The sequence below is a fragment of the Meleagris gallopavo genome, chromosome 9, assembly GCF_905368555.1.
Source record: "Meleagris gallopavo chromosome 9, MGAL_WU_HG_1.1, whole genome shotgun sequence".
Taxonomy (NCBI): Eukaryota; Metazoa; Chordata; class Aves; order Galliformes; family Phasianidae; genus Meleagris; species Meleagris gallopavo.
The window spans coordinates 1,203,028-1,229,631 of NC_139412.1; the positions used below are offsets into that span (position 1 = coordinate 1,203,028).

The 26,604-nt window shown below is 46.1% G+C and overlaps 3 protein-coding genes across 6 annotated transcripts; 2 read left to right on the forward strand and 1 right to left on the reverse strand.

The window, feature by feature from the left end:
• Nucleotides 1–116: 116 nt before the first annotated feature.
• LOC100541254 (START domain-containing protein 10-like) lies at nucleotides 117–2,795 on the forward strand. Of its 2 annotated transcripts, XM_085230277.1 has the most exons (7): nucleotides 117–260; nucleotides 334–481; nucleotides 791–894; nucleotides 1,144–1,261; nucleotides 1,486–1,538; nucleotides 1,699–1,738; nucleotides 1,901–2,083. In XM_085230277.1, the coding sequence occupies exons 1-7, from the start codon at nucleotides 117–119 to the stop codon at nucleotides 1,933–1,935; spliced, it is 642 nt and encodes a 213-aa protein (XP_085086403.1). In that variant the 3' UTR covers nucleotides 1,936–2,083. The 2 variants fall into 2 exon arrangements, with proteins under 2 accessions (XP_085086403.1, XP_010713394.2); XM_010715092.4 differs by lacking the exons at nucleotides 1,699–1,738; nucleotides 1,901–2,083 and adding an exon at nucleotides 2,090–2,795.
• An 875-nt stretch (nucleotides 2,796–3,670) lies between these two features.
• On the reverse strand, nucleotides 3,671–7,145 carry PDZD11 (PDZ domain containing 11). The gene is made up of 6 exons (XM_003208276.5): nucleotides 6,986–7,145; nucleotides 6,819–6,902; nucleotides 6,188–6,244; nucleotides 5,778–5,876; nucleotides 5,547–5,607; nucleotides 3,671–4,764 (listed from the first exon to the last, which is right to left on the reverse strand). The coding sequence occupies exons 1-6, from the start codon at nucleotides 7,070–7,072 to the stop codon at nucleotides 4,730–4,732; spliced, it is 423 nt and encodes a 140-aa protein (XP_003208324.1). The 5' UTR covers nucleotides 7,073–7,145; the 3' UTR covers nucleotides 3,671–4,729.
• Nucleotides 7,146–7,200: 55 nt separating this feature from the next.
• Nucleotides 7,201–25,793, forward strand: KIF4A (kinesin family member 4A). 3 transcript variants are annotated; one of them, XM_085230276.1, is made up of 29 exons: nucleotides 7,201–7,599; nucleotides 9,929–10,119; nucleotides 10,370–10,462; nucleotides 10,858–11,024; nucleotides 11,255–11,349; nucleotides 11,551–11,670; nucleotides 11,801–11,976; nucleotides 12,536–12,597; nucleotides 13,086–13,218; nucleotides 13,706–13,764; nucleotides 13,967–14,072; nucleotides 14,750–14,815; nucleotides 15,110–15,289; nucleotides 15,902–16,005; nucleotides 16,325–16,469; nucleotides 16,952–17,062; nucleotides 17,787–17,870; nucleotides 18,454–18,567; nucleotides 18,783–18,938; nucleotides 19,438–19,532; nucleotides 19,930–20,059; nucleotides 20,623–20,793; nucleotides 21,170–21,277; nucleotides 22,001–22,078; nucleotides 22,162–22,263; nucleotides 22,717–22,881; nucleotides 23,405–23,524; nucleotides 24,233–24,355; nucleotides 24,989–25,793. In XM_085230276.1, the coding sequence occupies exons 1-29, from the start codon at nucleotides 7,362–7,364 to the stop codon at nucleotides 25,172–25,174; spliced, it is 3,678 nt and encodes a 1,225-aa protein (XP_085086402.1). In that variant the 5' UTR covers nucleotides 7,201–7,361; the 3' UTR covers nucleotides 25,175–25,793. The 3 variants fall into 3 exon arrangements, with proteins under 3 accessions (XP_085086402.1, XP_003208325.2, XP_019473662.2); XM_003208277.5 differs by having other exon boundaries at nucleotides 7,202–7,599; nucleotides 13,083–13,218; XM_019618117.3 differs by lacking the exon at nucleotides 7,201–7,599 and adding an exon at nucleotides 7,634–7,759 and having other exon boundaries at nucleotides 13,083–13,218.
• Nucleotides 25,794–26,604: the final 811 nt, after the last annotated feature.

Consider the following 26,604-nt stretch of genomic DNA (forward strand, 5'->3'; position numbering starts at 1 on the left):
CAGCAAGCCAGTGTCCGACTGGCAGCTTTGACGTGGCTGTAGGGGCGGGAGCTGCTCTGCCCGGCCCCGGGGTGGTGACGGAGCGGGTTGGAGGCGCCGTCCTGGTGCAGGGCTGCATGGAGCGGGCGCGGGTGCCCGACGCCGCTGCTTTCCGTGCCTTCAGGCAGCGCTGTCAGGATGGCAGCTGGCAGCGGGACCGCGGTGGGCTCGCCGTCAGCCTCCAACTGCCGCCGCCTGGCTGTGCCGTGCACCAGCTGAAGGTGAGGGCCGGGGGTAGCAGCGGGCTGCTGGTCGGGGTCAGAGCCTGTTCTGAGCTCCCAGTGCTCCCCGCAGTGCCGCATCGATGTCCCGGACGTGCCAGCAGAGACGATGTACGACGTGCTGCACGACAGCGAGTATCGCCGCGAGTGGGACAGCAACGTCATCGACACGCACGACATAGCCCAGGTGGCTGCCAACGCTGATGTGGGCTACTATGCCTGTGAGTGCGGGGGGCCGGGGGTGGGGTGGTGCTGCCCTTCTTTTGTCAAAGCCTTGGTCTGCGTTCAGCAAGGTACACCCCTACCCGGCCTGCCTGCCGGAGGGACGTAATTTGGGGTGCGGGATGCGGCTCAGAACTGCTGCTATGTGGGCTGGGCTGCTGAGGGGTAGGAGTGGTGCTGCGAGGAGATACTGAGATAGCAAAGCAAGGTTGGGAGGATGCTTGGGCAAGGCAGGAGCCTCCTGAGGGGCTCCCTGGTCCCTGTGTGTGCTTGGGCAGGGGAAGCAACTTTCTCCCTTCTTCATCCAGGGCGATGTCCAAAGCCCTTAAAGAACAGGGACGTGGTGATGCTGCGAGCCTGGCAGGTGGAGGACGGGTATCACACCATTATCAACTTCTCCATCAAACATCCGGTGAGTGAGGAGCAGGCTGGGCTAGAAGGCTGTCCTGTTACAGGATCCCAGGATCCCACCTATGTCTGGGATAAACTGGAACTCCCAGAGCCCATCGCAATTAGCTTCCTAATTCCTGGACGAGACCCCAGCTGGAGGCAGCTGATCTGGCCTGGTCGTTGCTCTGTGTATTTAGTGCCAGGCCTGAGAGAGGGAGAGGGCAGGGAGCATGGAAGCACCAGCATCTGACTGCCTGGTGTGTCTGCACAGAAATACCCTCCGCGCAAGGACCTGGTAAGGGCCGTCTGTCTCCTAACGGGATACCTGGTGCATTCAACTGGGCCCAACAGCTGCAGCCTCACCTACCTGGCTCAGGTGGATCCAAAAGGTAACTGGTGCTGCTGGACTTGTGGCGTGGTGATGCAAATTCTGGTCACAGTGGAAATCTGGCTTATAAGCCAAGAGTGCATCTACATTACATGGCACTACCCAGTTCCAGACCCCTGGTTAATGCTAATGCCACAGCTTGCTATCAGGGCTGTTGGATACTTGGTAGAAATAAAGCCATTTTCTGGGGCAATAACTTCTGGTTTTCTCCCCAAAATTCATTAGGGTCATTGCCAAAGTGGGTTGTGAATAAAGCCTCGCAGTACCTGGTGCCGCAGGTGAGTGGAGCATTTCTATGGTGTGTATGCCGTGTGCCACCCCACCCCACTGGCTGGAGCACAGGGCTGGAGAGTGGGTGTCCCTGGGGCAGTGGAGCTGCACTAGGAATGTGCATCGTGGCTCACCTCAGTGTGACATACATTCTGTCTGCCTTACCAGTCCCGACAGCTGAGTGATTCATTTCCGAAGCCAGAGGGAGGTGAATAATGCCACTATTCCGGTTTCCACTTGTGGAATGTCCTCCCTCGCCTCTGCTGTTCATGCAACACCTGAACAGGACCTCAAGGCTCAGGAGCTTTTGGAGGTCCTGAACAAGCAGCAGAGCAGACAGGCACAGAGGATTTCTATTTCACTTTCCTAGAGCAGCTGATGTCATCAGGGGATCTGAGCAATTAGAAAATGGTCCTACAAGGGAGTTAAAAACTGACCTTTCCTGAGCTCCTGTGCAGCCAGAGAAGAAATGCAGTAGCTGTCAGCGGTAGGCAGATTGCCAAGAGTTTTTATAATCTGCCATAGTTGTTTCCCTCTGTGCTTCCCTGCTTTTGATCAGATGTTAAAGAAACTGCACAAGGCCTGTGTGCAGTACCCTGCCTGGAAGCAGCAGCACAACATAAACATGAAGCCCTGGCTGTACCCCGAGCAGAACAAGCTTCCCGTGCTGGAGCTGTCAGAGCTGGCACTGCAGCGTGCTGCGTCGCTGGAGAACATTGACGAGAGCAGCCTGGCTGAAGAGAAGGATGAGAGCAGTGAGCACAGTGGCTTGGAGAACTGATGTTGCTCAAGCTTGTCTAGTTTACAAGAAGAGGGGAAAGAGTTTTTCACTGAAAAAAGAAATCTCATGTTCGTAGCCTTTTCTCAAGCCAGCTGCGTGGCTCCTGGCTTGCTGGCCCTGCTTACTGCAAGGCACATGGGATGACAGTTCTGACCTGGTAATGTTATGCTCTGGGAGAATTCACACCACGTATTTCTCAGATGAAACCTGCCCTTACGGAATACAGCTTGTTCTGGGCCTGTTGCTCCCAAGAGGTCAAGTTACCTGCGGTACCTCTGCCAGGCTGCTCTACCAGCTGTGAGTTACTCATTGACAAACTGCTCTTTGCCTCTGTCCTGTGAGTGGCTGAAATACCTTGTGTTGCTGGAGCTGTTGTTTTCCCAAAGGGAATCGGTAACTACCTGGTGTTTCCCTCCAGCTCTGAACGATGAAACAGACTGGTGACAAGTACTGCTCTGTCCATTAAAGATACTTAAGCCATGAATGGTCCTTGAGAAGAATCCACTCCTTCCTTGTTAGCCCACAGCAGTTGTGGGGGCTGCAGAAGCATCTGAACAATTCTGAGTATTAGCAGAGGAAGCTGCCCGGGGCAGGGCTGATTTTTCTGGTGCTCCTGCGAGGCTCTGATATAGGATTAACAGGTGGGAGTTGTATTTGCAGTCCTCTGTGCAGTGAGGTCAAAGCCCTTTGCTCCTGGGCAGTGTGGTTGTGCCAGAAGCCTGATGTGTGCAGTTGTTTGCCGTGCTTTCCACCAGGCAAAGCACAGGGGTGGCTTTGGAGCCAGGGATCGGCCCTTGAAACTTCACCCTGGCAAGCTTGAGCACAACACCAGGGGAACACAGAGCAACATGAAATGTTGCCTTGTAATTTGTAAAGCTGGTGTGGGAGTGGAAGCACAGGTGCTCTGCGTTTCCATAGAAGACATCTTACTTTACTTCTCAGGGTATTACAGGGGGCAGACCTGGATTTCTCTTGTAGAAAAACTGACTTCTGTAGCTGAAAGTCTTCTTCCTAGCATTTTTAATTCTACTTCATCTAAGGCAAATCTAGCAGGCAGAGCTGAAGCTGCGTTAGGGTTGCTGCTCCTAGCTGACTCAAGTGAGGTAACACAGACAAATCCTTCTGTTGCAGCCCTTCTTCTTTCTGGCAGCACTGAAATGCCGCTCCAAACTATTCACAGGCTGACTTCCATCACAGTCAGAGGAAAAACACCCTTATAATAAGGCTGCACCTGGTTTGGGTTCTCCGCATTTTTCCTGCAGGCTGAAAAGGTTGGAGCCACACATTTCCTCGAGGGAGCACTGAGGGTGGCAACAAACCCTTCAGAGACCTCCTGAGTGAGAATAAGACAAAGTCTGGTTGCTGTACCAGTTTTATTATTTCAGTTATTACAGTAAGTGGAAAACACCGTGTAGAAAGCCAGAGCAAGGACTGTCCTAAAACCATTTACAGTATGATACTATCCTCCATTTGTGCCCACCTTTGCTGATAAACTGTAGTGTTTTCATCTGTGCCCTCCCAGCACAAGGCACAGCAGGCTTTGTCCGCTTTCTCAGTAGAACAGCTACCATATCACCATTTCAGCAGCAGGAGAGTGAGTTGTCCCAGCAGGAGAGAACGTACCCAAGGCAGAGGAAAAGGGAGAAGTTTACCTCAAAGTGGCAGGGAGCTCCGAGGGGAGCACCTGAAAGGTATGGGGCTGTGCCAAGTGAAGGAAGCAAGTTCAGCAAGTGAGACTTTAACAGTGCAAGCACTGCACGTGAGGGAACCTGACTATGTGCTACTGCAGTTTAGAAACATGCTCCAAGCATCCTGATCCTGTATCTCAGGGGTGGATAAGCAGCAACAAGGAACGCACGTGCCTCAGCAGACTAGTGCAGCTAGAGTTGTGCATTGAGTTTGACTGGATTTTACTCTTGTTTGAGTACCAAGCAAACCCAGTAGTGTAGAGCAGAGGTAGAACAGTGGAGAAGGAAAGGACTTCATGTCACCAGAGAAGTGAACAGGTTGATCTCTTAGAGAAGGCCACGCTCTGCTGAAGTGCACTCAGGCACTTCTGGAGTCACATCCTAGCAACAGGGGCTAGATCCAGAACCAGCAGTGCATTCCTTTTAAGTTGTATCCTACTAGAACAGAAGCACAGGTCTGGCAGGACAAGCTGCCCCCCCCGGTACCCAATTTCATGCCTGCACTGCCAACTTGTTTCATCATCCAGCTCCAGAACAGACAGAAGCCCCATCCATCTTCCAGCTAAATAGACTGTGGTGTTCCTTCAAGCAGGAAGCAGAGCTGGCGCCTGTGCAGTTGTGCCTCCAGTGACAACTGAAACTTAATAGTCATCTCAGATGTTGAGGAAAGGTAGTGTAGAGTTTCTTGCAGGACAGTTCCTCCAGAGAGGACGCCACAGACAGCTGCCTACTAGTGAACAGTTCTTTCTTTCTGTCGCTGGTAATCTGGACAGGAAAAAGAAGGCAAGGCTGAAGGGGCACGAGAGCAGTTGCTGATGGTGAGGAGAAAATAGCCAAGATGTTACAAGAAAACAAATTCTGCTTATACTTCATTAATAGAAGCTGTTTACTGCCTTCATAGATAGTAGCTGGTTTTAAAATAGCACATTTGCATCTCAGCTAGTTGTTTCAAGTTATTTCAGTGCTTGTTTTAAAGTCCTCTCTTCCCTTGCTGCTTATTTTTCTATACTTACATTTAAGGGTCAGTTTCCAATTTCAGAAGAATCCTTGTTTGGCTTCATTTGACCTTTCCCTATTCCTCCTTTTTTTTCCCCGTGAGTATTTCTGGGCATTATGGGTTCAGAAATCAATAGCTAAGAAGTTTTTCCCTCTTGGCAATATTCAAACATCCTTATAGAGATGGACTGAAAACACAGGCAGTGTTTATCTACCTCAGCATAGGTCTGCTAGCAACAAAACTAGTTCCTGTGTTACTCAAGGATAAGCAGGTTCTTGTACACTTCCATGAGAAACCATCTCAGCTTTTAGCACTGTTTTAAGTCCTGCTCTACCAGATTCTATGCATGAGCAGTTGAAGCTAATCCCTGCTGTTTTGATTTGATAACTTTTCTGATCCCCAAATCAAAGACCAGTGTTTTCTAAAATGAAGACTGCTTGTGAGACACCTACGATTTCAGACTCATCACTGCTAAGCCCAGGTGAATCAGCAGGGATGCAGAGCAGTCTGGTGCCCAAGGAGAAATGATTTGGAGCTAGCAGGCACTTACTGTAAGGGAAGTAACGCACACGCATGGTGATTTCACGGGCTGTCTTCAGGATCTCCACAGCCTGAAAGCAGAAAAAGTTGATCAATGCCCAAACTGTTTTGGAGGATAGGAAACAGCAGTGCATCAGTTACACAGTGCCCCCAGCTGAGCTAGTGAAGGAGAAGGTGTATGCACCACTTCCCCTCCTCCTGCTTGGGAGGAGAGCACATGCTGGGGAGCAGAAGTACTCACCTTGCTGTGCTCAATGTCCTGGAAATCCACGTCATTTACAGACAGCACCTGATCTCCTTCCTGCAGCCCAGCTCTGTGTGCATCTGAGTCAGGGATCACCTGCAAAGAGAGAGCAGATGCAGCAGTGCTGACACTCTATGGTCAGTACTGCAGGTTTGAGAGCTTGCATAGTCTGCCCATGCAGTGTGTTCACACAGGGTGGGGGGTCATGTGGAGAACAGGGACTGCAGTGCTCCCTGCAGGCTAGGGAGGGGTAAGCAAATGGTGTGTACTACGTGGAAAGTGGCAGATTACAGCTCTGAGTCTGGAGATTCATATAAAGGCAGATGACAGCCTCCACGCACACCCAGCTGGCTCAGCAACACCCAAGGGAACAGACAGAACAGAGCACAGAGAGAGCACAAACACACCTTTGAGATGAAGATCCCCAGCTGTGAGGCCTTTCCTCCTCGAATGTTGAAGCCCAGCTGTGAGACAAACCAGATCAGCCGTGAAACATCACTTCTATGGCAATCCCACCCCCAGTGCCCACAGGGTTGTTCTCTCCTGCCTGTCCTTTACCAGCTCCTCTCACAAGACATTATCATTCCCTATAGCTGTCTCCCTCCACACACAGCACTCCCAGCAGGGCAGCAGTCCCCCTCCTCCCCCCAGGACCAGTACTACAGAATCACAGAATGGCCCAAGTTGGAAGGGACTTCAAGGATCACGAAGCTCCAACCCCCTGCCACATGCAGGGTCACCAGCCTCCACATTTCATAGCAGCCCAGGCTGCCCAGGGCCCCATCCAACCTGGCCTTGAACACCTCCAGGGATGGACGGGGATCCACAGCCTCTCTGGGCAGCTGTTCTAGCACCCCACCACTCTCTGCTGACCATCCAGACTTCACCTCCACGTCCCTCTGGCACTCAGTCAAAGCTTATCGCGCCCTCACAACTTTGCCAATTTAGGGAAAACAACGTGAATTCAACATGCAAACAAGGCCACGCTGAGGTGAAGAGTGCCCCGGTCAGTGCCGCGGCGGGGTCCCGCAGCCTCACCTGCGCCCCGGGCGGCTTCTTGAGTACGACGGTGCGGGGCAGGAACTGGGTGAGCTCGTTGTTGTAGTCGGGGTGATAAACCCTCTGCAAAACAAAGCGGCGGGCCTGAGGCGCTGCCCCGAGCCGAGCCCCACCGAGCCGGATCCCCCCTCGGAGCCTTCGCTCACCTCGTGCGGCGGCACCCACGCGGGCGGGCTCTCGTAGGGCGGCAGGAAGACCACCGGGAAATCATCGTAGGGCAGCCGGCCCTCCATGCCGCGCCGCGCCCTTTCGGCTTCTCTCGGCCCCGCCTCTCGCGCGGCGCGGCGCGCGGTGATGACGTAGAGCCCCGTGATTGGCAGAGCGGCGCGCGGTGATAACGTGAGCCCCGTGATTGGCGGAGAGGCGCGCGGCACCGGTTTGAAAGCGGGCCGTTGGGGCGCCGCCATTTGCGATCCGGTGGGGCGGCACTGAGGACTGCGGGCCGTTCTGCGCTGCTACGGGGTCTGACCAGAGCCTCGCGGGCTCCTTCCGCGCCTCTCAGCCTCTCCGAGCCGGCCCGGAATGGTGCGGGAGGAGGAGAAGGGGATCCCTGTGCGCGTGGCGCTGCGCTGCCGCCCGCTGGTGCCGAAGGAGACGAGCGAGGGCTGCCAGACGTGCCTGAGCTTCGTGCCCGGGGAGCCGCAGGTGATCGTGGGGAGCGACAAGGCCTTCACTTACGACTACGTGTTCGACCCGACGGTTGAGCAGGAGGAGGTCTTCAACACCGCCGTCGCTCCGCTCGTACGGGACATCTTCAAAGGTCTGGCTCTTCCCCTCAGCTCACACTGATTTAGAAGGGAGGGCAGCGATGGCAAAGTGATTTCTCGGGACTCCCAAGAGAAGGGGGGTGTCGCCGTATGTTGGTACGGACTGATACCTTTTTACAGTGGCCACGTGCATTCCCTTGTAGAACTAATAAGGTACGTGGAGTAACTGCAGTGTTGGTGTAGGAGGTTATTCCAAAACGCTGAGGAACTTCTTGGTCCGTCAAGGACCACGCGCCGTTGAAAGTTAAACTCGTAAGGAAAAGATGAGCTGGTTACCAACTTGCTTTATTTCAGTGTTCACGGGGTGGTGTCTGTGGCAAGTTGATGTTGTGTGCTGTTCATTTTGTATTTTGGTTGCGATAGTACCATGTTTTGTGTTAAATGTATTTGTTTGTTATTGTTAAATGTGTAATTGTCACTCTTCCTTCTATTGAGATCAACCTTACATTTCTATACTTAACAATGGCTGCTATTAAGGAAAGTAATAGCACTCTCATTAGTGGGCATGAATATCGTAATGGAAGTAATCTAATGAGCAGGTGTCGTTTGGGTGAAGGTTTCTGGTGGCTGGGCAGAGATGGGAGAGCTCCAACTCCCACCAGGCATAGTGAGAACTATTTGAAGCCAGCATCAAAATCCAAGGAGGATTACCAAGGGGGTTAAAAGGGTAAATCACCCATTGGTAAGGTATAATGCAGGGTACCACAGCTTTGTGAGAGCCCTTATCCCAGTGTTAGGAGCTGGAAAAGGCTATAATGAGTATCTCTGCAACTCTACAAATAGTAGAAAATGCCACAACAAACGCAATCCAAGAGGAGGCATCCTCTTTGTCCAAAGTAGTACTCCAAAACAGGATGGCACTGGATCTATTAACAGCTAAAGAAGGAGGAGCGTGCACAATAATAAATCAGTTGCTGTGCTTACATAAATAAGGATTTGAGAACAGACTTAAGGAAAATCTGGGAGCAATCAAAAGTCCTGCATAGGACAAGTATCAATTACACGACTGGGAAACAGATCCATGGGCTCACTTACCAGCTGGTTACTGAATCTAGGGTGGTTAAGGTGGCTCTTCTTGGCATGCATTATACTGGTACTATTGGTGGGCCTTGCCTGTGTGTAATGAGGTGTTCTATGTGCCTATGCTGCAATATTAGAAGGAAGTATGAGGTACGGAAGAGACATGAGTTAAGGCAAAAGGTGGAAAGTGAGGTTTATTTCACACACTGAGAAGGAGTAATGTAGCAGGTGGAAATCCTGCTAGACTAAAGAAAAGGGGGGAATTGAAAGATGAGAAGGGCCCCACAAGTGGAAGTAAAAAGGTAAGAAGGCTTCGCAGTGACTGAGAACAAGGGGGGTGAAGGGGAATAGTTATAGATGGTTTATAGAAGCAGGAACGTAGAGCTTGTTAGGAAATAAGAGATGGCAGACACTGAGACTGGGATAGTGAGGGGGATGAAGGCCATGAAGATAAGGGTTTGAGAACAGTCTGAGGGCATTTGGCAGTAGGTGATCAGATGTCCACAGGGCAAGAAGAAACTGGTTTGGGGGGACGCCCCCCTGAAAGGTCAGAAGCCTTCACAAGGAAAACAACAAATCTTCAGCCCACAACCCGCTGCACACAGCAGGAGGGGAGGGTCCGCATGCTAACGAACTCTCAGGGGTGTAATGAATATGGATCCAAATTCTGGGAAAGCTATTGATTATGTTTTAGTTCAGCCTATATTTGTAGCATGATTTTTCCAGACAGTGTGCAAGTTAGGCAGATCTATGCCCCCCCTGCACAGCACTGAATAAACCGTACCTGCTTTGTAATCTTACTTGGGCTACAGAGTTTGATTCCACACGTCACTCATTCTGGCTCTATTGAAGCAACAGAACAAGTTTATTTTTAAAGAACTGACATACTGATTATTTAAAATACTTTTCGTTCAGTCTACTTCTTAATGTTGTTAAAGTTGTTTGATAAAATTGTTCTTTCCTATGAGAGCGGTGAGGTGCTGGAACAGCTGCCCAGAGAGGCTGTGGATGCCCCGTCCATCCCTGGAGGTGTTCAAGGCCAGGTTGGATGGGGCCCTGGGCAGCCTGGGCTGCTATGATGTGTGGAGGTTGGTGACACTGCGCGTGGCAGAGGGGTTGCAGATTTGTGACCCTTGAGGTCCCTCCCAACCTGGGCCATTCTGTGATTCTGTAAATATCATCTGTGCGTAAAAGTTGTATAAACCAACAGTGGGTTGCTTTTCCTGGAGTGCTGCTTTTCTTGTTGAAGTTTCTTCTGGCTTCTTCTCCAGCATCTGATCTGGACGTCCTTTGTTCCCTCAGGGTACAATGCCACAGTCCTGGCCTATGGACAGACGGGATCTGGAAAAACGTACTCTATGGGAGGTAGTTACACTGCCAGTCAGGAGCATGATCCCAGCATGGGGGTCATCCCTCGTGTAATCAAGCTGCTGTTTAAGGAGAAAGAGCAGAGGCAGGATTGGGAATTTGTCCTCAAAGTCTCCTATTTGGAGGTAAATGTGGTTTTGATCATCAAACTGTTATAAATGTATGAACTGCAGATAAGGAGATTTTTAACAAGGCCAGGCCTACGTCAGACTGCATAAGATCTTGTCTGAGTGCTCGATATCTTGCTCTAAAAGTAAGATGAGTGCACCATCACGTGAACTTAGCCCTGATTTCAATGCAGGTGTACATCATTCTTTATGCAAATTGCTTTCTCAAAAAGCTGCTAATTCTCAACTGCTGTTCTGATGCTTTCAGATCTACAATGAAGATATTCTAGACCTACTGTGTTCATCGAGAGAACGGTCTTCTCAAATCAGTATACGGGAGGATCCGAAGGAAGGCATAAAGGTCTGCTGGGCTGTCAGAAGCAGTTTGGGGGCTGTGTCACTGCAGACAAATGTTCCAGTGAAACCACTGTCAGTCTGCTTGAGCACTACTTTATATTAGTGCATAGGAAATCGCTGCAGCTTCTCCTTCCAATTGAACTCTTGATGCTCCTTATGTGTACTTAAAAGATAACACCAGTAGGGTTACATTTGGGTGTAGAAATGTGATGGGTGAGAGGTAAAGGACTTAAACCCCCGATACAAACTTTCTCTGGGGGGTCCATACCAAACCTCTGTCTTGAACTGAGACTGTGATGCTTGTGAATGCGCACGTACACTGAAGATAATTTTTGTGATGCAGAAAGGTAGTGGTGAAGAGGAAGGAGAAGATAAATGATGCTTTCTTTCTGGATGCAGATTGTAGGATTAACAGAAAGAAATGTCGCCTGTGCACGAGATACTGTATCCTGTCTAGAGCAAGGGAACAATTCCAGAACTGTGGCCTCCACGGCAATGAACTCCCAGTCCTCACGGTCCCATGCAATCTTCACCATTTGCATTGATCAGAAAAAGAAAAATGACAAGTAAGTCATCCCGCAGCTGCCAGGAGCCGTACTTATTAAAATTGCATTCTCTTGGTCTTCTCCTCTCTTGGTAGCTCAGCTGAGCTATTCTTGAGGCAGTTCTTTTCTTTAAACTGCCTCTGATAACAGGTACATTTCTAAGCCCTGTACCTCAAGTGTAGTAACTGCTGGACTGCTTCTTTCCCAACTTTACGTTTACTTCAGCAAGTAAGAGTCTGTCTCTGCCATAGGAACAGCAGTTTTCACTCCAAGCTACACCTGGTTGATCTTGCTGGATCTGAGAGGCAAAAGAAGACCAAAGCTGAAGGAGACCGGCTGAAAGAAGGTCTGTAGGAAAATGAAATAGCTTGGCTGCTAAAATTCAACTTCATAAATGAGTCCTTGTCAGGGAAAGAAGATACTTCTTGAATATTTTTAATGCATGCACTTTTTGAGTAAACCTTCCTATGCTTTGTAAGAAAGGCAGGAACTGAGTGGTTTGTAGCTACTAAGGTGGCTCTACTCATCATCATTTGTTTGTGCACAGGTATCAACATTAACAGAGGTCTCCTCTGCCTGGGGAATGTAATTAGTGCTCTTGGTGAAGAAAATAAAAAGGGTGGTTTTGTCCCCTACAGAGACTCAAAGTTAACAAGATTACTGCAAGGTAAGAGACAGATAATGACAAAGCTTAAATCTACAGATGCAATTTAAATAACAAAGTACCAAAAGAAATAATTCACTAATTATTTTGGCTTTTTCTCAGAGCATTGATCATGTCCTGTTTTCCTTCTCAGATTCTCTGGGTGGTAACAGCCACACTCTCATGATTGCCTGTGTAAGCCCAGCAGATTCCAATCTAGAAGAAACTCTAAATACCCTGCGCTATGCTGACAGGGCAAGAAAAATAAAAAACAAACCAATCATCAACGTCGATCCCCAGGCAGCTGAGCTGCATCATCTAAAGCAGCAGGTATTGGTTGCTTTCTTCATGTGGCAAGAATAGATCTATCCTTTTGGTAATCAGCTCAGTAAGTAGCAGGCACAGAGATGGGACACCTGCACAAAGTATGGAAAATATTCAGTATGTGTTTCTCCATCTCTTGAGATGGCTGTATAAGTGCTGTAGGGAGAGTATGTGAAAGCTGCTCCTAATTCTGCAGCAACTGTTCCATGTGATAGAAAAACAGCAACAGTGATTGACATTTTGCTTGCCTGCCCATTAGCCTAGAATCTCTCATGTAATGGAGCAACAGCATTGGTTCAGCAAAGTGTGAGACCTTCCCTTTGGTTCACTGGGGTCTGACACCGAGCTCAGGGCAGCCTGCAGGTGACTCAGCATGCTGTGACCTGGGCACTCCTGGTAGGTGAGGGAAGAAGATTACTTCACATACTGGAGAGACGTGCTCCCTTCCCTCGGGAAGCAGTGAAAGCACAGTTGTGGAGCACGTGGTCAGAGGTTCTTAGTTATATTCCTTCAGCTGTCTAGCTACTATAAGAGACTTGAAAGCACTGTTTGTTTGTGTTTCCAGGTACAACAGCTACAGGTATTATTGCTGCAGGCCCATGGAGGGACTCTCCCAGTGTCTATCAAGTAAGCTTTGTAGATAAATTCTCAGTGTAAACGATGGCCAAAATCAGTTGTGAGGAACTAGGCACTGTACTCCTGTATGCCTTTCTCAGGCCTGTCCATTCTTCCTCCTCCTTTCAACACTAAAAATTAGGGATCTCCATCTCCACTGTTTGTAAAAGCACAAAGCAAAAGGAGGAGTTTGGACTGTGTGGGTGTTTTCTCCTGAATATATTTTAAAATCCAAATGCAGTTTATAGACTTAGCATTGGTTAAGCAGCATTACTGTGTTAAAAGGATGTTTTCTTTTTTTGCAAGTGTCTGCTTTCAGTACCGTGAATTCCTCAGAGACTTTGAATTCAGATTAGTCTTTCTCCAATTTTTCTATTCATCTGCTATAACCTGTATTTGCTGTAAGTTATTTAAGAAACTTGGAGGCAGTTCCAGTGCTATTACAAAACCTCCAGTGAAGTCATGCTCACAAACAAAATGGTTCCTTGATATTTCAGTAGCATGGAGCCTTCAGAGAACCTGCAGTCTTTGATGGAGAAGAACCAGTCGCTAAAGGAAGAGAATGAAAAGCTGAGCAGAGGGCTGAGTGAAGCTGCTGGTCAGACAGCACAGATGCTGGAAAGGATCATCCTGGTAAGGCTCAGTTTCCTGAGAAGAGCCTTAATTTGTGTGATTTTTCCCTTTAGCTGAAGATTGATCAATAACTCCTGCACTAATGACATGTTAGCAGTCTCTTTAGAGTTCCACACGTTCATCTCAGATTTCTAGCTATTGGGTAGTCAGAGCCAAAAGTCTTCTGGAGTCTGTCGAGGCCTGAAGATCTGGAGCCTACAGGAGATGAAGGAAACTGGATTCTTCCAGCTCTCCTGTTGCTTTAATGTTTTAAAGATGCTTTTGAACTCCCGCTCTCTCCTGTTTTTCCTTCCTCTTTGTTAATTCATTGCTGTGTATAAACCTGCAATAAATAAATATTGAATCTAAACAAGGTAATCAAAGTAATTGTGGAAAACATTTCAGTGTCTTGATTTGCCACAGACTGGCAGTTTTGTCTTTTGCTACAAATTGATTGACTTCTTTCTTTTACATTCCTACAATTCACTGTAATTCTGTTTTCTTGTAGACAGAACAAGAAAATGAGAAGATGAATGCCAAACTAGAGCAACTTCAGCAGCATGCTGTGTAAGTCTGTTACCACAGCCTACTTGTGCTGAGGAAATGTCTTACAGCATTAAATATCCTTGTTGGGGTAAACAGAACGCCATCAATTTGTTGATCCAGAACTCATTTGTTTGTTCTATGGGAAAATTTGTCACTTACTGGTGTGTGTGACACAAACCTGCCAAGTAAAACTTGTGGGCTTATTCCTGTGTCTGCTTCGCAGATGCAAGCTTGACCTCCAGAAGCTGGTGGAGACTGTGGAAGATGAGGAACTGAAAGAAAACGTGGAGGTGATCCGTAATCTGCAGCAAGTGTTGGCTCAGTTCCAGGTAAGACCAAATTCAAGGAGACAAGTGGGTTTTGTTAGTGAAGCTGCCTGACAAACCCAATTCCCACCTGGTCAACCTGCTGCAGCAGAAACCTCCCTTAAGGAGCCATGAATTAAAGCTGTTCAGTGACTCTAGATGTCCACTTCCAAACAAGCTGCCATTCTGTGCTTTTAATGCAACAGAAGGGCCACTTGTGCTCAAGTGCCTGCATGTACTGGCAGAATGGAAGGGAGGTAAGGGGAGAGAAGAGCCTCCATTAAAGAATCTAATGATTGGGAGAGCAGTGTGGATTTCCAATCCAAAATCTGAAAGCTGAATTAAAAATCTGGTGGCTTAATGGGCAGCCCCAATTGCAGAAACCTGGAATTGTTTTACAGAAGTTGCCAGATCTTTGTCTAATTGAGAACTTCTTTGTACTACCTTACTAGCTATTTTCCCTCCTCCCTCCTGCCCCACGTTCCTTGCTCTTGTGTCTGGGGAACACAGGCAGAATGCCTTGTCAGGAGGGGGAGGCTGCTCACTGTGCAGAAGAAGGAAGTCAATGGCATCCTCTTCCCAGAGATGGCTTTCTGGGCAGAGGAGGGTAACTGGCTTTGTTGTTATAGACCAAAAGGCTGCTATTAACTTCGTCTTAATTTTCCACCTTCATTTTTTTTTCTCCCTTTTTCCTTATATAGAGTGAAAGTGCTGCCTCAGTGGAAGCTGCTACGGAGATGACAAACTCTGAACAGGATGCTACAGGAGTAAGTGAGGGGAGTCCTGAGTCTGTAGCACAGTCTTACCAGTGGCATATCTTTGCTCTATTGCTCTCCTCTAATCTGTCTTTTTGCTACTTCTCTGATTCGAGTAACTGTGAATAATGTGTCACTTTTGTGTACTGCTTTTCTTCATCCTTATACACTCAGTTCAAGTTCAGTAACCTGTTCTCATAAATAAATACCTTTTTTTTTCTTAAAAATGAATTTGTTCTGTAGAAACTAATTGTTGTCAAAGCGCTTTAGGCTGGCCATTCCAACTCATTGCTGTGTCTTCTCCAGGAAGGAGAAACAGGCCAGGTTACCAAGAGGTCCTCGGATGACTTTACCACACAGCATGCCCTCCGCCAGGCACAGATGTCTAAAGAGTTAGTTGAACTGAATAAAGCCCTGGCTCTGAAAGAGGCACTTGCAAAAAAAATGACACAGAATGAGAGTCATTTGGAGCCCATTCAGTACCAGGTAAATTCTTTCACAAGTAGCTCCTTTAAGGGTGTGTAAGTTTTGTTTTTGTTATTAATGTATCCATTGTACACTGGAGATCTACCCTTTCATGAACATTTCTTGAGTCTCTTTCCTTCAGTTTTGGCCATTGCCTTCTTGGGCAGGGGGGGATGTTGACTATAGGTCAGTAGAGAATAGAGAGAAACCATGTCTGATTATCTAGAAGCAGCCCAGCAGAAGGTGGTCTTTTCCCTGAAATAGATTATTAGCCACTGGATGTTTAATGTGAAGTAGGTTCCTTTTTTTTTTTTCTTCTTCAAGATTGACTTGACCATACTAAGCCAACATGCAATACTTATTAAACATCATAACGCAGCTAGCTGGTCTGGCTTTCCTCGTCACAAGCTGTGATGGGATCTCCCTTCTCTGAAACTGTTCATTTTTAACTTTTAGTTGATGTTACAGTGGCTTTGTGCACTGACTGCAGTTTCAGATGTGCTGGTTTTAGAAAATGTCCTACAGTCTGTTTGGAAGAAACGTGGTTCCCAGGGTGTCCTGTCTTAAGGCTTTGTCTCTAGGAGGGGGGTTTTTAGGTTGTTACTGGGAGGCTTACTGCTTCTGTCTTTGCAGACTAACATCAAGGATCTGGAATTAGAAGTCAGCAATTTGCAAAAAGAAAAGGAGGAGCTGATCCTTGCCCTGAACATGGTAAAGAAGGATGTCAACCAAGCCAAGTATGTGTGACTACACAAGCTGCATGCCTTACAGCGCTGAAATTTGTGTTAATGCATCTGAGAAAATACATTGTCTTAGCCTTACTTTAGCCACATGGCAAAGCTCTTATTTTGATGTAAGCACTGGATTAAGTGCACCTCTCATCCATGGTAGTGTGACATGCTAGTGAGTGACTGTAAACACTGCAAGCATCTTTGGTGTAGGGTATGTTTGGAGGCTTTGGGAGGAAGAAATCTGTTTGCCAGAATATTTTTGAGAATACTTGTTTAAGAGTAATGGTAATCAGAGGTCTGTTATTGAAATGTGGCTTCTCTACAGGCTGAGTGAACGGCGTCGGAAAAGACTTCAGGAATTGGAAGGGCAAATTAATGAGCTAAAGAAAAAGCTGAATGAACAAGCAAGGCTCCTAAAGCTGAAAGAATCAACAGAATGCACAGTCTCCAAATTGAACCAGGAGATCAGGGTAACTAACCCTAGCAGTTCTCAGCCCCAGTTTAGATAAAGTGGCTTCCAAACAGAAGATGCTGATGTTCAGTCTAATAAAGCAGAAAATAAAGCCAGTCTTTTGGCAAAGTTCTTCTGGCTACGTGATCTCTGCTGGTGCAATGCAATAGGGAGGTGACTGTGAGATGGAGGAATGGAAGAAGCCAGAAGTGTCTTCTAGCTATTCTGATAGTTTGCTGGCTTAGTCAAGTTTGATTTCCATGTCACATCATGCATGCTTTTTTTTTTTTTTCCCCTTTATGGCTTGAAAATGAATTCCTGGGGTTTAGCACTTTGAAAGCGTCCTTAGGCATGTCCTCCAAGAGAGCAGCATATTATAATGCTTTCTGCCCACCCCCACTCCTGGTAATCGTGTCTATCAAGCCACAGCATGGGAATGTGGGTTGAAACTACCCAGGGTTGAAATATTGGACAATTCTTCCAGCCCTCTGTATTTTGTAGGAAATGAAAAACCAAAGGGTGCAGCTGATGCGCCAGATGAAAGAGGATGCGGAGAAATTTAGACAGTGGAAACAACAGAAGGACAAGGAAGTGACCCAGCTGAAAGAACGGGTGAGCAAACAGCAAGCTTCCAAACTGTACCTCTTCAGAGTGAAACAAATCATGAATGCCTTTGCTGTAAGGCTTTACTGAATTTACAGGCATCTGGAAAAACATCTGGAGAATGCTTTGAAGATAACAAAACAGTTTATATGGTTGCCAACTTTTACCAGTTGTAAAAGGACTCTCATGCTTATGTCTGGAGAACTTAAAGCTATCAACAGCTATCGTTCAGCTCTGTCTAAAGCAAAAGACAAATATAAATATTTTTAAGTGTTTAAAGTCATAAGGTTTGGCTGCAAAATAGGAGTATTCAACCTTCCAAAGGAATATTCAGTCTGCAGTGAATAGTGAGTCAGTTAAATCCATCTGGCTTGTACTATTCAAGTCTAATAAAGAGCATACATATGTACCATTTGATTTCTGGTCTCATAGGAGATCTTAATACAAAAAGTTTACCCCCCAGTGCTTAGGGATGCTACATTCTAAGCTTTGATTTGCAGTCTCTTACAACCTTCAGGCTCCTAAACCTTTTTGCTGGGAAGTGTGGAGCCCTTCTACTCCAAGCCTAACAGCCAACTGTTAACAACAGTGCGTGACTTTAAGCTTGTAATGATCAATGAAATCACTGTCATGAAGCACTTCTCTTTGTTGTTCTCTATCAAAAAGTGTAAAATTGGCCACTGCTATTAAGATGACACACAACTTCCTGCATCTTGGATGTATTTCTTTGCAGGATCGCAAAAGGCAATATGAGCTACTGAAGCTTGAGCGAGACTTTCAGAAGCAGGCCAGCGTTCTTCGGCGCAAAACAGAAGAGGTGAGGAGCCATTACCTGCCAGAAACTGCTGACTGGTTCCAAATGTCTGCACGGTGTGTTGTGATGGGATGTGCAGAAACGTCCAAACAGCAGTTTGGTGGTATGTAAGTAGGGAGAAAGAGGGGCAGCCCGTAGGGAAAATGCTGTGCTTCTGTCCTGTAGCCTGAGGGATTCTGATTAAGTCCAGTCCTTAAAGGATAGATTATCCCCTGCTGAGCATCAGGTTGCTGAGGAGAACTTGTTGCAGACCCCCAAGCTGGAAAGTGTACAGTGAGCTTTGATGGATGCACTGGATTGCAGTTCAAAATTCCTTCACAATGCCTGAATAGAAGACATGAATCGCGAAGCCATTTTTTGGTTCTTTTCTTCTACCTTCTTGCATAGAAGCAAGCTGTCTTTAAAGCAAGACTTGTAGCAAATGAAAATATGTCAAGGACTCTGCAGTCTGTGCTTAGATCTGAAGTTGTTTCGGTTTTATTATCCTACTTTCTCACTGTGTCACTGAGCCTGGCTTGCACTGTGAATACCTCACATTTTCAGCCATTAGATGTTAAATAACAAACCAGTGTAAATTCTTTTGCAGGCTGCAGCTGCTAACAAACGCCTGAAGGATGCTCTGCAGAAGCAACGGGAGGCTGCAGATAAACGGAAGGAGAGTCAGAATAGAGGAATGGAAGGAGTTGCTGCACGAGTGAAGGTGTGTAACAACAGGTTGTGCATCCCAAGGGATAACAGCAAACCTTGTTCTGCCACGTTATGAAGTGCTGCTGGGGTTGATGAGTGGTTATTGACGTAGTTATTGATTCTTGTTAATTGGAGGTAATTCAGAGGATTAGCTGTGAAGACATTTCAGATAAGGAACCAGTCCTGAAGCTGAGGCTGCCATCAACCACTGTACTGTTTTTCCTCCAGAGCTGGCTGGCAAATGAAATAGAGGTACTGGTTAGTACTGAAGAGGCTCGCAGGCACCTTGCAGACCTTCTGGAGGACAGAAAGATCTTGGCACAGGAGCTCCTTCAGCTTAAAGAGAAAAAAGAGTCTGGGGAAAACCCACCCTCAAAGCTCCGGGTAAGAAAAGGAAATGCCACATTGCCTGTCCCACACCAGTGGCTGATTAGCAAGTGCCACAGCTTACTGCTACTTGAGCATTATTCCAGGAAAAGGTTAATGTTCTTATTTAATGCCACAGACTCTCTTGAGTTGGATGGGACCCTTAAAAGTTGTCTAGTCCAACTCCCCTGCCACGCACAGGGGTATCTACTGCTAGATAAGGTTGCTCAGAGCCCAGTCCAGTCTGACCTTAAATGTCCTTTTATGTGGTGGAAAACATGTACTTAACCTGGTACGTAATGCAGTGAATCTGAAGGGTAGGAGCTGGTCACAGCCCTTACCAGAGATTTTGCTGGTGCAAAAGAATAGTGGGATTTAAACTTTGAAGAAATGCTTGGAGGCTTTTGCAATAATATCTCTACTTTTTGCTGAAATGCAAAAAGTAAATAAATGAAAGCTCAGCCTTGCATGCATTACTAAAACTACTGCTCTCTTCTGTCTTGCTGCAATTCTCTAGAGGCGAACCTACTCCATCGTAGATTTGCAGGCATCAGAGATGGACCTTTCTTTATCAAAGCAGATAGAAAGCCTGGAGACTGAGATGGAGCTCAGGTAAGGTAGTATTATAAAGCTGATTTCCACAGCCTAAGGCTGCTTTTTTCTGCTTTATGTCTACAACTGTTCTGTGAAACAGAAGAGGAATTAAATATTTTCCTTGTCAGTGTTTGAAATTATTGAAACAGAAAGAACCTGTAGTTTTCCTGGTTTAATTTTTTTCTAAAATGCAGCTATTTGAGGACACTGCTCAGTCACTGACATCTTGCCCCTCGCTGTTTGCAAGCATTTTTGGCTGCTGCAAAAGAATCCCTGTTGTAGTGCATAGCAGCTGTAGTCTGCATTTGTACATAGCAAAAACATTAACTTCATCTAATTTGTCTAAAATTTTGCTAAGTTTTTAACCTGTGTTCTCACCTGTGTTGTGACCACAAATATATGTGCTCTTCCAAAGGAGTGCCCAAATAGCAGACCTGCAGCAGAAACTCTTAGATGCAGACAATGGAGACCGTGTGAAACAACGCTGGGACAATATTGCAACCATCCTAGAGGCTAAATGTGCTTTGAAGTATCTCGTTGGGGAGGTAAACTGAATCTTCCTATTTTAGAGCTTTTATTTTTAGTGATGAAATCTACTTATCTAGAAATGAAAGGAAGTGAATAATAGATAGTAATCTGAATGGAGTAAAGGGCAGTGTTATCTGAGACCAGGCTGGAAGCAGTACAGTGAATGTTGGGGTGGTAGACCCTTAAACAAGACTGGAAGTAGAAGACAGTAAGAATTGGACACTAAATCAGGGGAAAAAAAATCAACTGAGTGACAGAAACAAAATGCAGTTCCTGAAGCTAAAGGAAGAGAATGAAGGTAGTTATATTGGAGAGCATTTGTTTTTGGGGTTCTTTCTCGCCTTAAATACTGAGCAGGACAGGATTAGAACTGGCTAATAATATTTCCTGTTACCTTTTCTTCACTTCCATAGATGCTCACTCAGGATGTCTCATCTATTCCCTTTGTTGCTCAAGGGGCTGCTCTACTACTTAGAATGGCTGGCTGTTAAGCAGAAATGCTTCACATTCAGACTGCATTATTTCTGTCCCAAGTACACTATGAAATGTGTGGAACCAAGCAACCACCTTTGTCTTTCAGCTGGTTTCCTCCAAAGTCCAGGAAAGCAAACTGAAGAGCAACCTCCAGCAGAGTAAGGCCAGCCATGCAGACGTACAGAAGATGCTGATTGAAGAGCAAAACCATGCAAGAGAAATGGAGGCTGAATTTCAAAATCAGCTTCTGCAGCAGGAACAACAACACCAGGAAAAGGTAAAGCACACATCAGAAGTCTTGGGAGCCCCTTTGTTTAGGAACTCTGATTCCCAGATCTACTTATAAAGGTAGTCAGGAATGCTGAAGCTGATCTATTGCTATATGATAATATTTGTTAGGCTCTTGCAGGTAAGGTAACAAAAGCCCAAGAAATCTTCTGTCTCTTGCAAGTTATTGAATAAAATAACTTTTCAGTGCTCTAAGTGAGGATGTTGCACTTGAGCACATAACTTACAAAGCAGATCAGGTCAGAACAATACTGGAAGTAGCAAGAGCTTCTTTCTCAAATTGTTCAGGCCTTTACTGGCTGAGATGCCAGGTGTCACTTTAGGAATTCACACCTGTTTTGTCTTTGGTATGTATTTGCTTGTAGGTTCTGTACCTGGTCAGCAAATTTCAGCAAAAAGAAGCAGCAGAGAAAAGAATGCAAGATTCCCTAAGTGAGCAGGAGAAACAGATGCAGGAGAGACTCAAGTTTCAGGTAGTCTTTGTTATGTTTATTTTTTTCCCCAAGGGTCACCTGTTAATTGGAATAGTATCCTTAGAGTGAGGAACATGCAGAGGGATTTGCTGAGGGTGTTTGCATTTATAGCTAAGATCAATGCTGTTATTATTATTTTAATGTAAAAAGAGACATAAGAGGAATGATGCAGGCTTACTGGAGCTTGAATAGCAACTGTTCTTCAAGATCAGCAGTGTCTGACCAGTTCATGCAAGCATCTGTGCTCAGAGCACCTTTTGTTAGGATAGTCAAAATGCTATTACAAATTCTTTGCTGAGCTGACATCTCCACTGTGATAGCTGAAGCAGAGCAGCTTTTACTTGATCGTATGTGCGTGGTACAAACTGCACCTTGTCGTCTTGCTTCCTGCAGAAGGGCATACTTGGTGATGCACTGAACTAAAACTAGTCCTTGGTGCACCCCCTTTGTCATTGAGCCTTGGAAACAGAGGAAACTTTAGATCCTCAGTGGGCACTGTAAGAGAATTGACTTCTTTCTATTGTGTTGATAATGTTATGCATAAAATGAGACAGAGGCACTAATGATTTTCCTGACCTAGAATGCGGAGCTGATATCCTGTTGTAGAGTATATGGGAAACTGACACTGCAAGAAAGTTTGAAACACAAAAACTTTTCCCAAACTCCTACTTGTGTGTGTCATCCCTGTGTAGACCTGCTGACTTCATCTTGTCTTGCAAACAGGAGGAAGAGCTGGAGAAGATGAGGGAGATTTGTGAGAAGAACCAAGAACTTCTTCAGGAAAATGATATTCTTAAACAGGTAGAGATCTGTACAGATGTAAGTGATGTAAGGGCATCTTGGCAGTTGGGTTAATATATTTTACAAATTTTTGTCCTTCACAGAAACTGCTGCTTGTCCAAGTTGCCAGTGGACAGAAGCTCCATCGCATTCAGCAAGTGTCACCTGAGTCCCCAGACTCTCCTTTCGATTACATTCCACCCAAAGTAAAGTTGCTGCATAACAATTTTCTCATATTGTCCAAAACTGCATGTTGCTTAGTAATCCAGCTGGTTTCTCTGTAGCACCCTGTTGAATCCTGGAGTGAGGCATCTGTTGTAGCAAACGTAATCATGGCCCTGCAAAAGATCCAAATCTTAGTGCTGAGAAAATTAAATGATACAAAGCTATTTTGCCAAGACTATGACACAAATCAGTTAATTTTTCTGATGATTTGTCATCTGCATTTTTACAGACTCTCTAGCAGTTTAAGCTGACTGATTGAATTTTGAATCCTCACCACTATGATCGTTGGTCTCTAACCCTGTAACTCCATCAGCTGTCTGAGAGGAATGAGGATGAATGAGGATGTGGAGTGGGACTTAATTGTAAAACCTTAAAAGGTGTGAAACCCCTCTTGTGTGTTCTGAGACTTCAACCCGTGTGATTTCTGTGTGCAGCCAAAGGCTCGCCGGCAAACGGTGGCAAAACCATGTGCACCAATCCCAGAAATGAACGTGGAAGAGCTGTTTTCTGACTCAGGAGAGTCTGGAGAGGAGGAGGAGGAGGATGCAGAATGGGTTCCAGTAAAAGCAGTCAAAGGAACAAAGAGGAGTGTATCAGGGGTGAGGTCACTTTTGTCACTTGATTATCTATGAGGGACTTGCATCCCTGAGCATCTAGTAGGCGTACAGCAAAGCAGTGAGATTGTAGTGTCTGCTCTGCTGGGCATCTGAGCTGTGCAGTCTGCTATTGCTTCTTGTACCCAAGCTAGCAAAGAAATGTTCCTCAAATATGCCATGAAATAACTAAATTGTGTCACTTCCATTTAGAGAGAGGGCCCAGGGTATGGTGGTGGTGGTGGTTTGCCTCTTAGTGTTTTTGTGTTAGCTTGTTCAACTGGAACTGACTTCCTTTGGGGTTACTTGAAGTCAAGTTCTTCAGAACCAAAGATTTATTTTCCATACTGAAGGTGAAGAAGACATTATTTTTCCCAAGGTGTCAGACTAGCAATGAAAGAATGAAAGGTATGTGATAGTTTGGGGTTACTGTCCTTCAAATGACTCCAGGTGTGGACAGCTGTAGCAATCTAGATACAGCCTATAAAGCACTGAAGCCTTTTCTCTACAAAACTCTTTTTTTACTCAGTGCTTCTGCAAGGGCCGATGTGGGAACAGGCAGTGTGGCTGCAGGAAGCAGAAGGTGGGCTGCACTGCGGGCTGCAGCTGCGACTCAACCAAGTGCAGAAACAGAGACCCTGACTTTCAGGTGAGAACTGCCTGTGCCCAACACTACTCAGTGTATTAAAGCAAGGTTGGATGGATAGACTAGCAGTTTCTGTACCAGCCCACATGCACGGTTCCTCAACTTTTCCGAGGCTTTTGTAAATGTTACTGTAATTTATGGCTTTATCCATGGTACAGTTCAGAGTCTTCCACTGCAATACAGAAATTCTCACACCACAGTACAGAAATCTGGGCAGTGTCCAAAGCCACTTATATCCACCCAGTGCTGTCAGCCACAAATCTGAGAACAATTTGTCTTTTTTTTTTCTTTAATCCCTCTCAGTAAATGAAACTTATATCTTGCACTTCAGGTTGTACTGCAGCTTAACCCTTCTAAGTGCACATGTACTCATTCAGTGCTTTATTCAAGGAAGGAGTAGAAGGGATAATGAAGGCTTTTAGCAATGACTGTGGCATCAGGATGGTCTGTGAACAACTGATGTTTGTGAGAACTGCTAGAAATATCTGCCTTACTCCTGGATCTTAAAGATTGAAGCAGAGACCTCCATAGTAACTCCTTAATTACTGTTTCATGAAACCAGTTGGCTGATGGAGGCATCTGCATTCCGTAATACGAACGACTTGGGAACTGGAGAACAGATGGCTTAGGGAGCTGTAGTATTTCCTCAGCTGTTGGTGGGGGAGGGAGGCTGGGTAGTGAAGAAATGTTCAAAAGAGCACTGCCCCTCAGGATGCCACGGTGTGTGAGGACCAAACAAAGGACTCAGATGGTTCCTTCAAACTGGAAGACCTCCCTGACATGACTGCAGGAGGGACCTTCTTTCAGCCCGTGTATATCCCTCCAACTGTGAAGGTACTGGCTAAGGTTTTTTATAATTATTTTCTTTTAAACAAATGAAAGAGCATCAAAACACTGTAGTGTGCACACATTCAGAAATGTCTGTTAGATTTAGTGATAATCTGAATGGGGAAGAAGGGGGAAAGGGGTTGGACACAGAAGTTGATGTGTGTTAGAATACTGAACAGACTACAGCTGTCAAGCCAGCTTGTATTTCATTTTTAAGTCTGCTGAATTGTTAAGTTTTTGTATGAAAGCTGCCACTCAAGCTTGCCATGAAAGGAGCCAGAGCCAAGATGCTGAACTCACCTATACAGACTGATGTTGTCATGCTGTCCTTTCCAGCAGTAAGAGGCTGGGAATCGAGGAATGAGGACAAAGTCCTATTTGTGTCCAAATGTAACTCCTCTTAAGTTGGTATGTGCTCTGCCTTGGCAGCTGTAGTTTTGCCTCAGATAAACTGCATTATTTACTTATGTGTATTTTCTGTACTTTATTCTTCAGAGTTTTGACCTTGGAAAATAAATTAGGCAACTTCTGATGCAGATCAGGCAACTTTATGTGCTGCCCCCAAACTCCAGTGCAAGCAGGCTGGCTTCCTCAGGGCTGTGACAAACTCCACAATTGTCTTCTTTGCTTTCCTGATAGGTCTTGAAAGATATCACAGACCAAGATGTGCTCATGAAGAAGCCCAGCACCGCTGCTTCCCTGCTGGTGAGGGATGAGGAGTCCCAGGAGAACCAGCTTCCATTTGTAAAGAAAAAGAAGAGAATGCTGAGTAGCAATACCAGCTTCTTCTCAGGTTGTACCCCAATCAAAGAGGAGATGAACTGATGAGCCACGACTTTTTTTTTTTAAGGAAAAAATGAAGGTGTTGGAAACTCCTGCTGTGGAATAGTCCTGTGGACTGTCCTGCCTGACAGCTGGCATCAGCAAGGGAGTCAAACACTAATTCCTACTAGAACTAGATTGCGTCCAATTGTATGTAAATAACTTGTGTGGGACTCGAGTAGATGTCTTTTACCAGGAGCAGGGTGAGAAACCTTCCTCTTCAAGAATTCTGGAGCGAGTGCAGGCGATTTGTCCAGGTTGCTCATTACAGCTGCCTTCCTCATGCTGAGCTGTGAACATGTTGGGTACAGATTAATCCGTGATCTTGAAAGAACTTTGATGTGCACTGGAAATCTGGGCATTGCCTTCCAATACAATTTGAGGAACTGTTCCGAGCTGCCGTGTGAGATCAAATGGTGCTTGAGGGGGAGGAGGCACTGTCAGTAGTCTTAAAGTAGCTAGCAGATGAGAAATGCCAGTGTTCCTGTACCTGCTGGGGCACTGGCCTATCCTTGTTCAATTAAAATAGAAATTTGCTAGCCGTATGTGAACTTAGTACTGGTTTTTAACTTCTTGTTGTAGCTTTAATAAAGGAAATAATAATAAGGTCTTAATTTCACAATGCTTCCTGTGTGGTTCTTTGTAGCATCTCGTTAGAATTGGTCTCGGAATGGTCTGGCAGTAGTAAGGCAGCTGTAGGTCTGTAATCCTGCTTTCCTTTCCTACAGCACCAAGAGAAGTGAGAGCATCTGAGAACTCTGGTAATGGGAGAGGGTTCCTGTTTGTAGCAACAGCACAAGCTGTAGTCCATCTGATGGGGTCAGGTTTATTGTCTCTGGCTGTGTGGCTCCTGGGTTGGTGCAAGCTGAGTGTGGTTCTTAGCACAGGGGCTGTTCAAACTTGTCTTCATAAACATCAAAGGGTGAGAGGCCAGTTTGTTCTGTGTGAAATTGGGGCTGTGCCTCTCCCTTTGCTCTCCATCACCTCACAAACCTTCCCCTCTGCTGGGGAAGGAGATGTAGGGTGAGTCAGGCCTGGTTCGTGGCTGCAAAACGAAGATGGCACAAAGGAAAAAATCTCCATGCAGGTAAAACAGCTGGGGCTTCATGCCTGGGGCTGCAGGGAGCCTGTCCTACCTGCTGTGCTGGGTGTGCCATGCGGTGCATGGGATATATATACATCTATATATGTATGTATACATACATAGGGGGGTGGGAGGGTGAACAAGAGACCCACACAATGGAGGGGGAGACTGATGTTTATAGGAAGTATGGCATGATAATACATTTACTACCTGTCATATCATATGCTGTACATTCTCATATAGCAAAGATTGGGCACCTGAGTGTCTGTAGGCATACAAACAAGGCAGAGTTTGTGAGACTGTTTCTGTCCATTACATAGTAGCTATATTTTATTACATGTATTGTGTG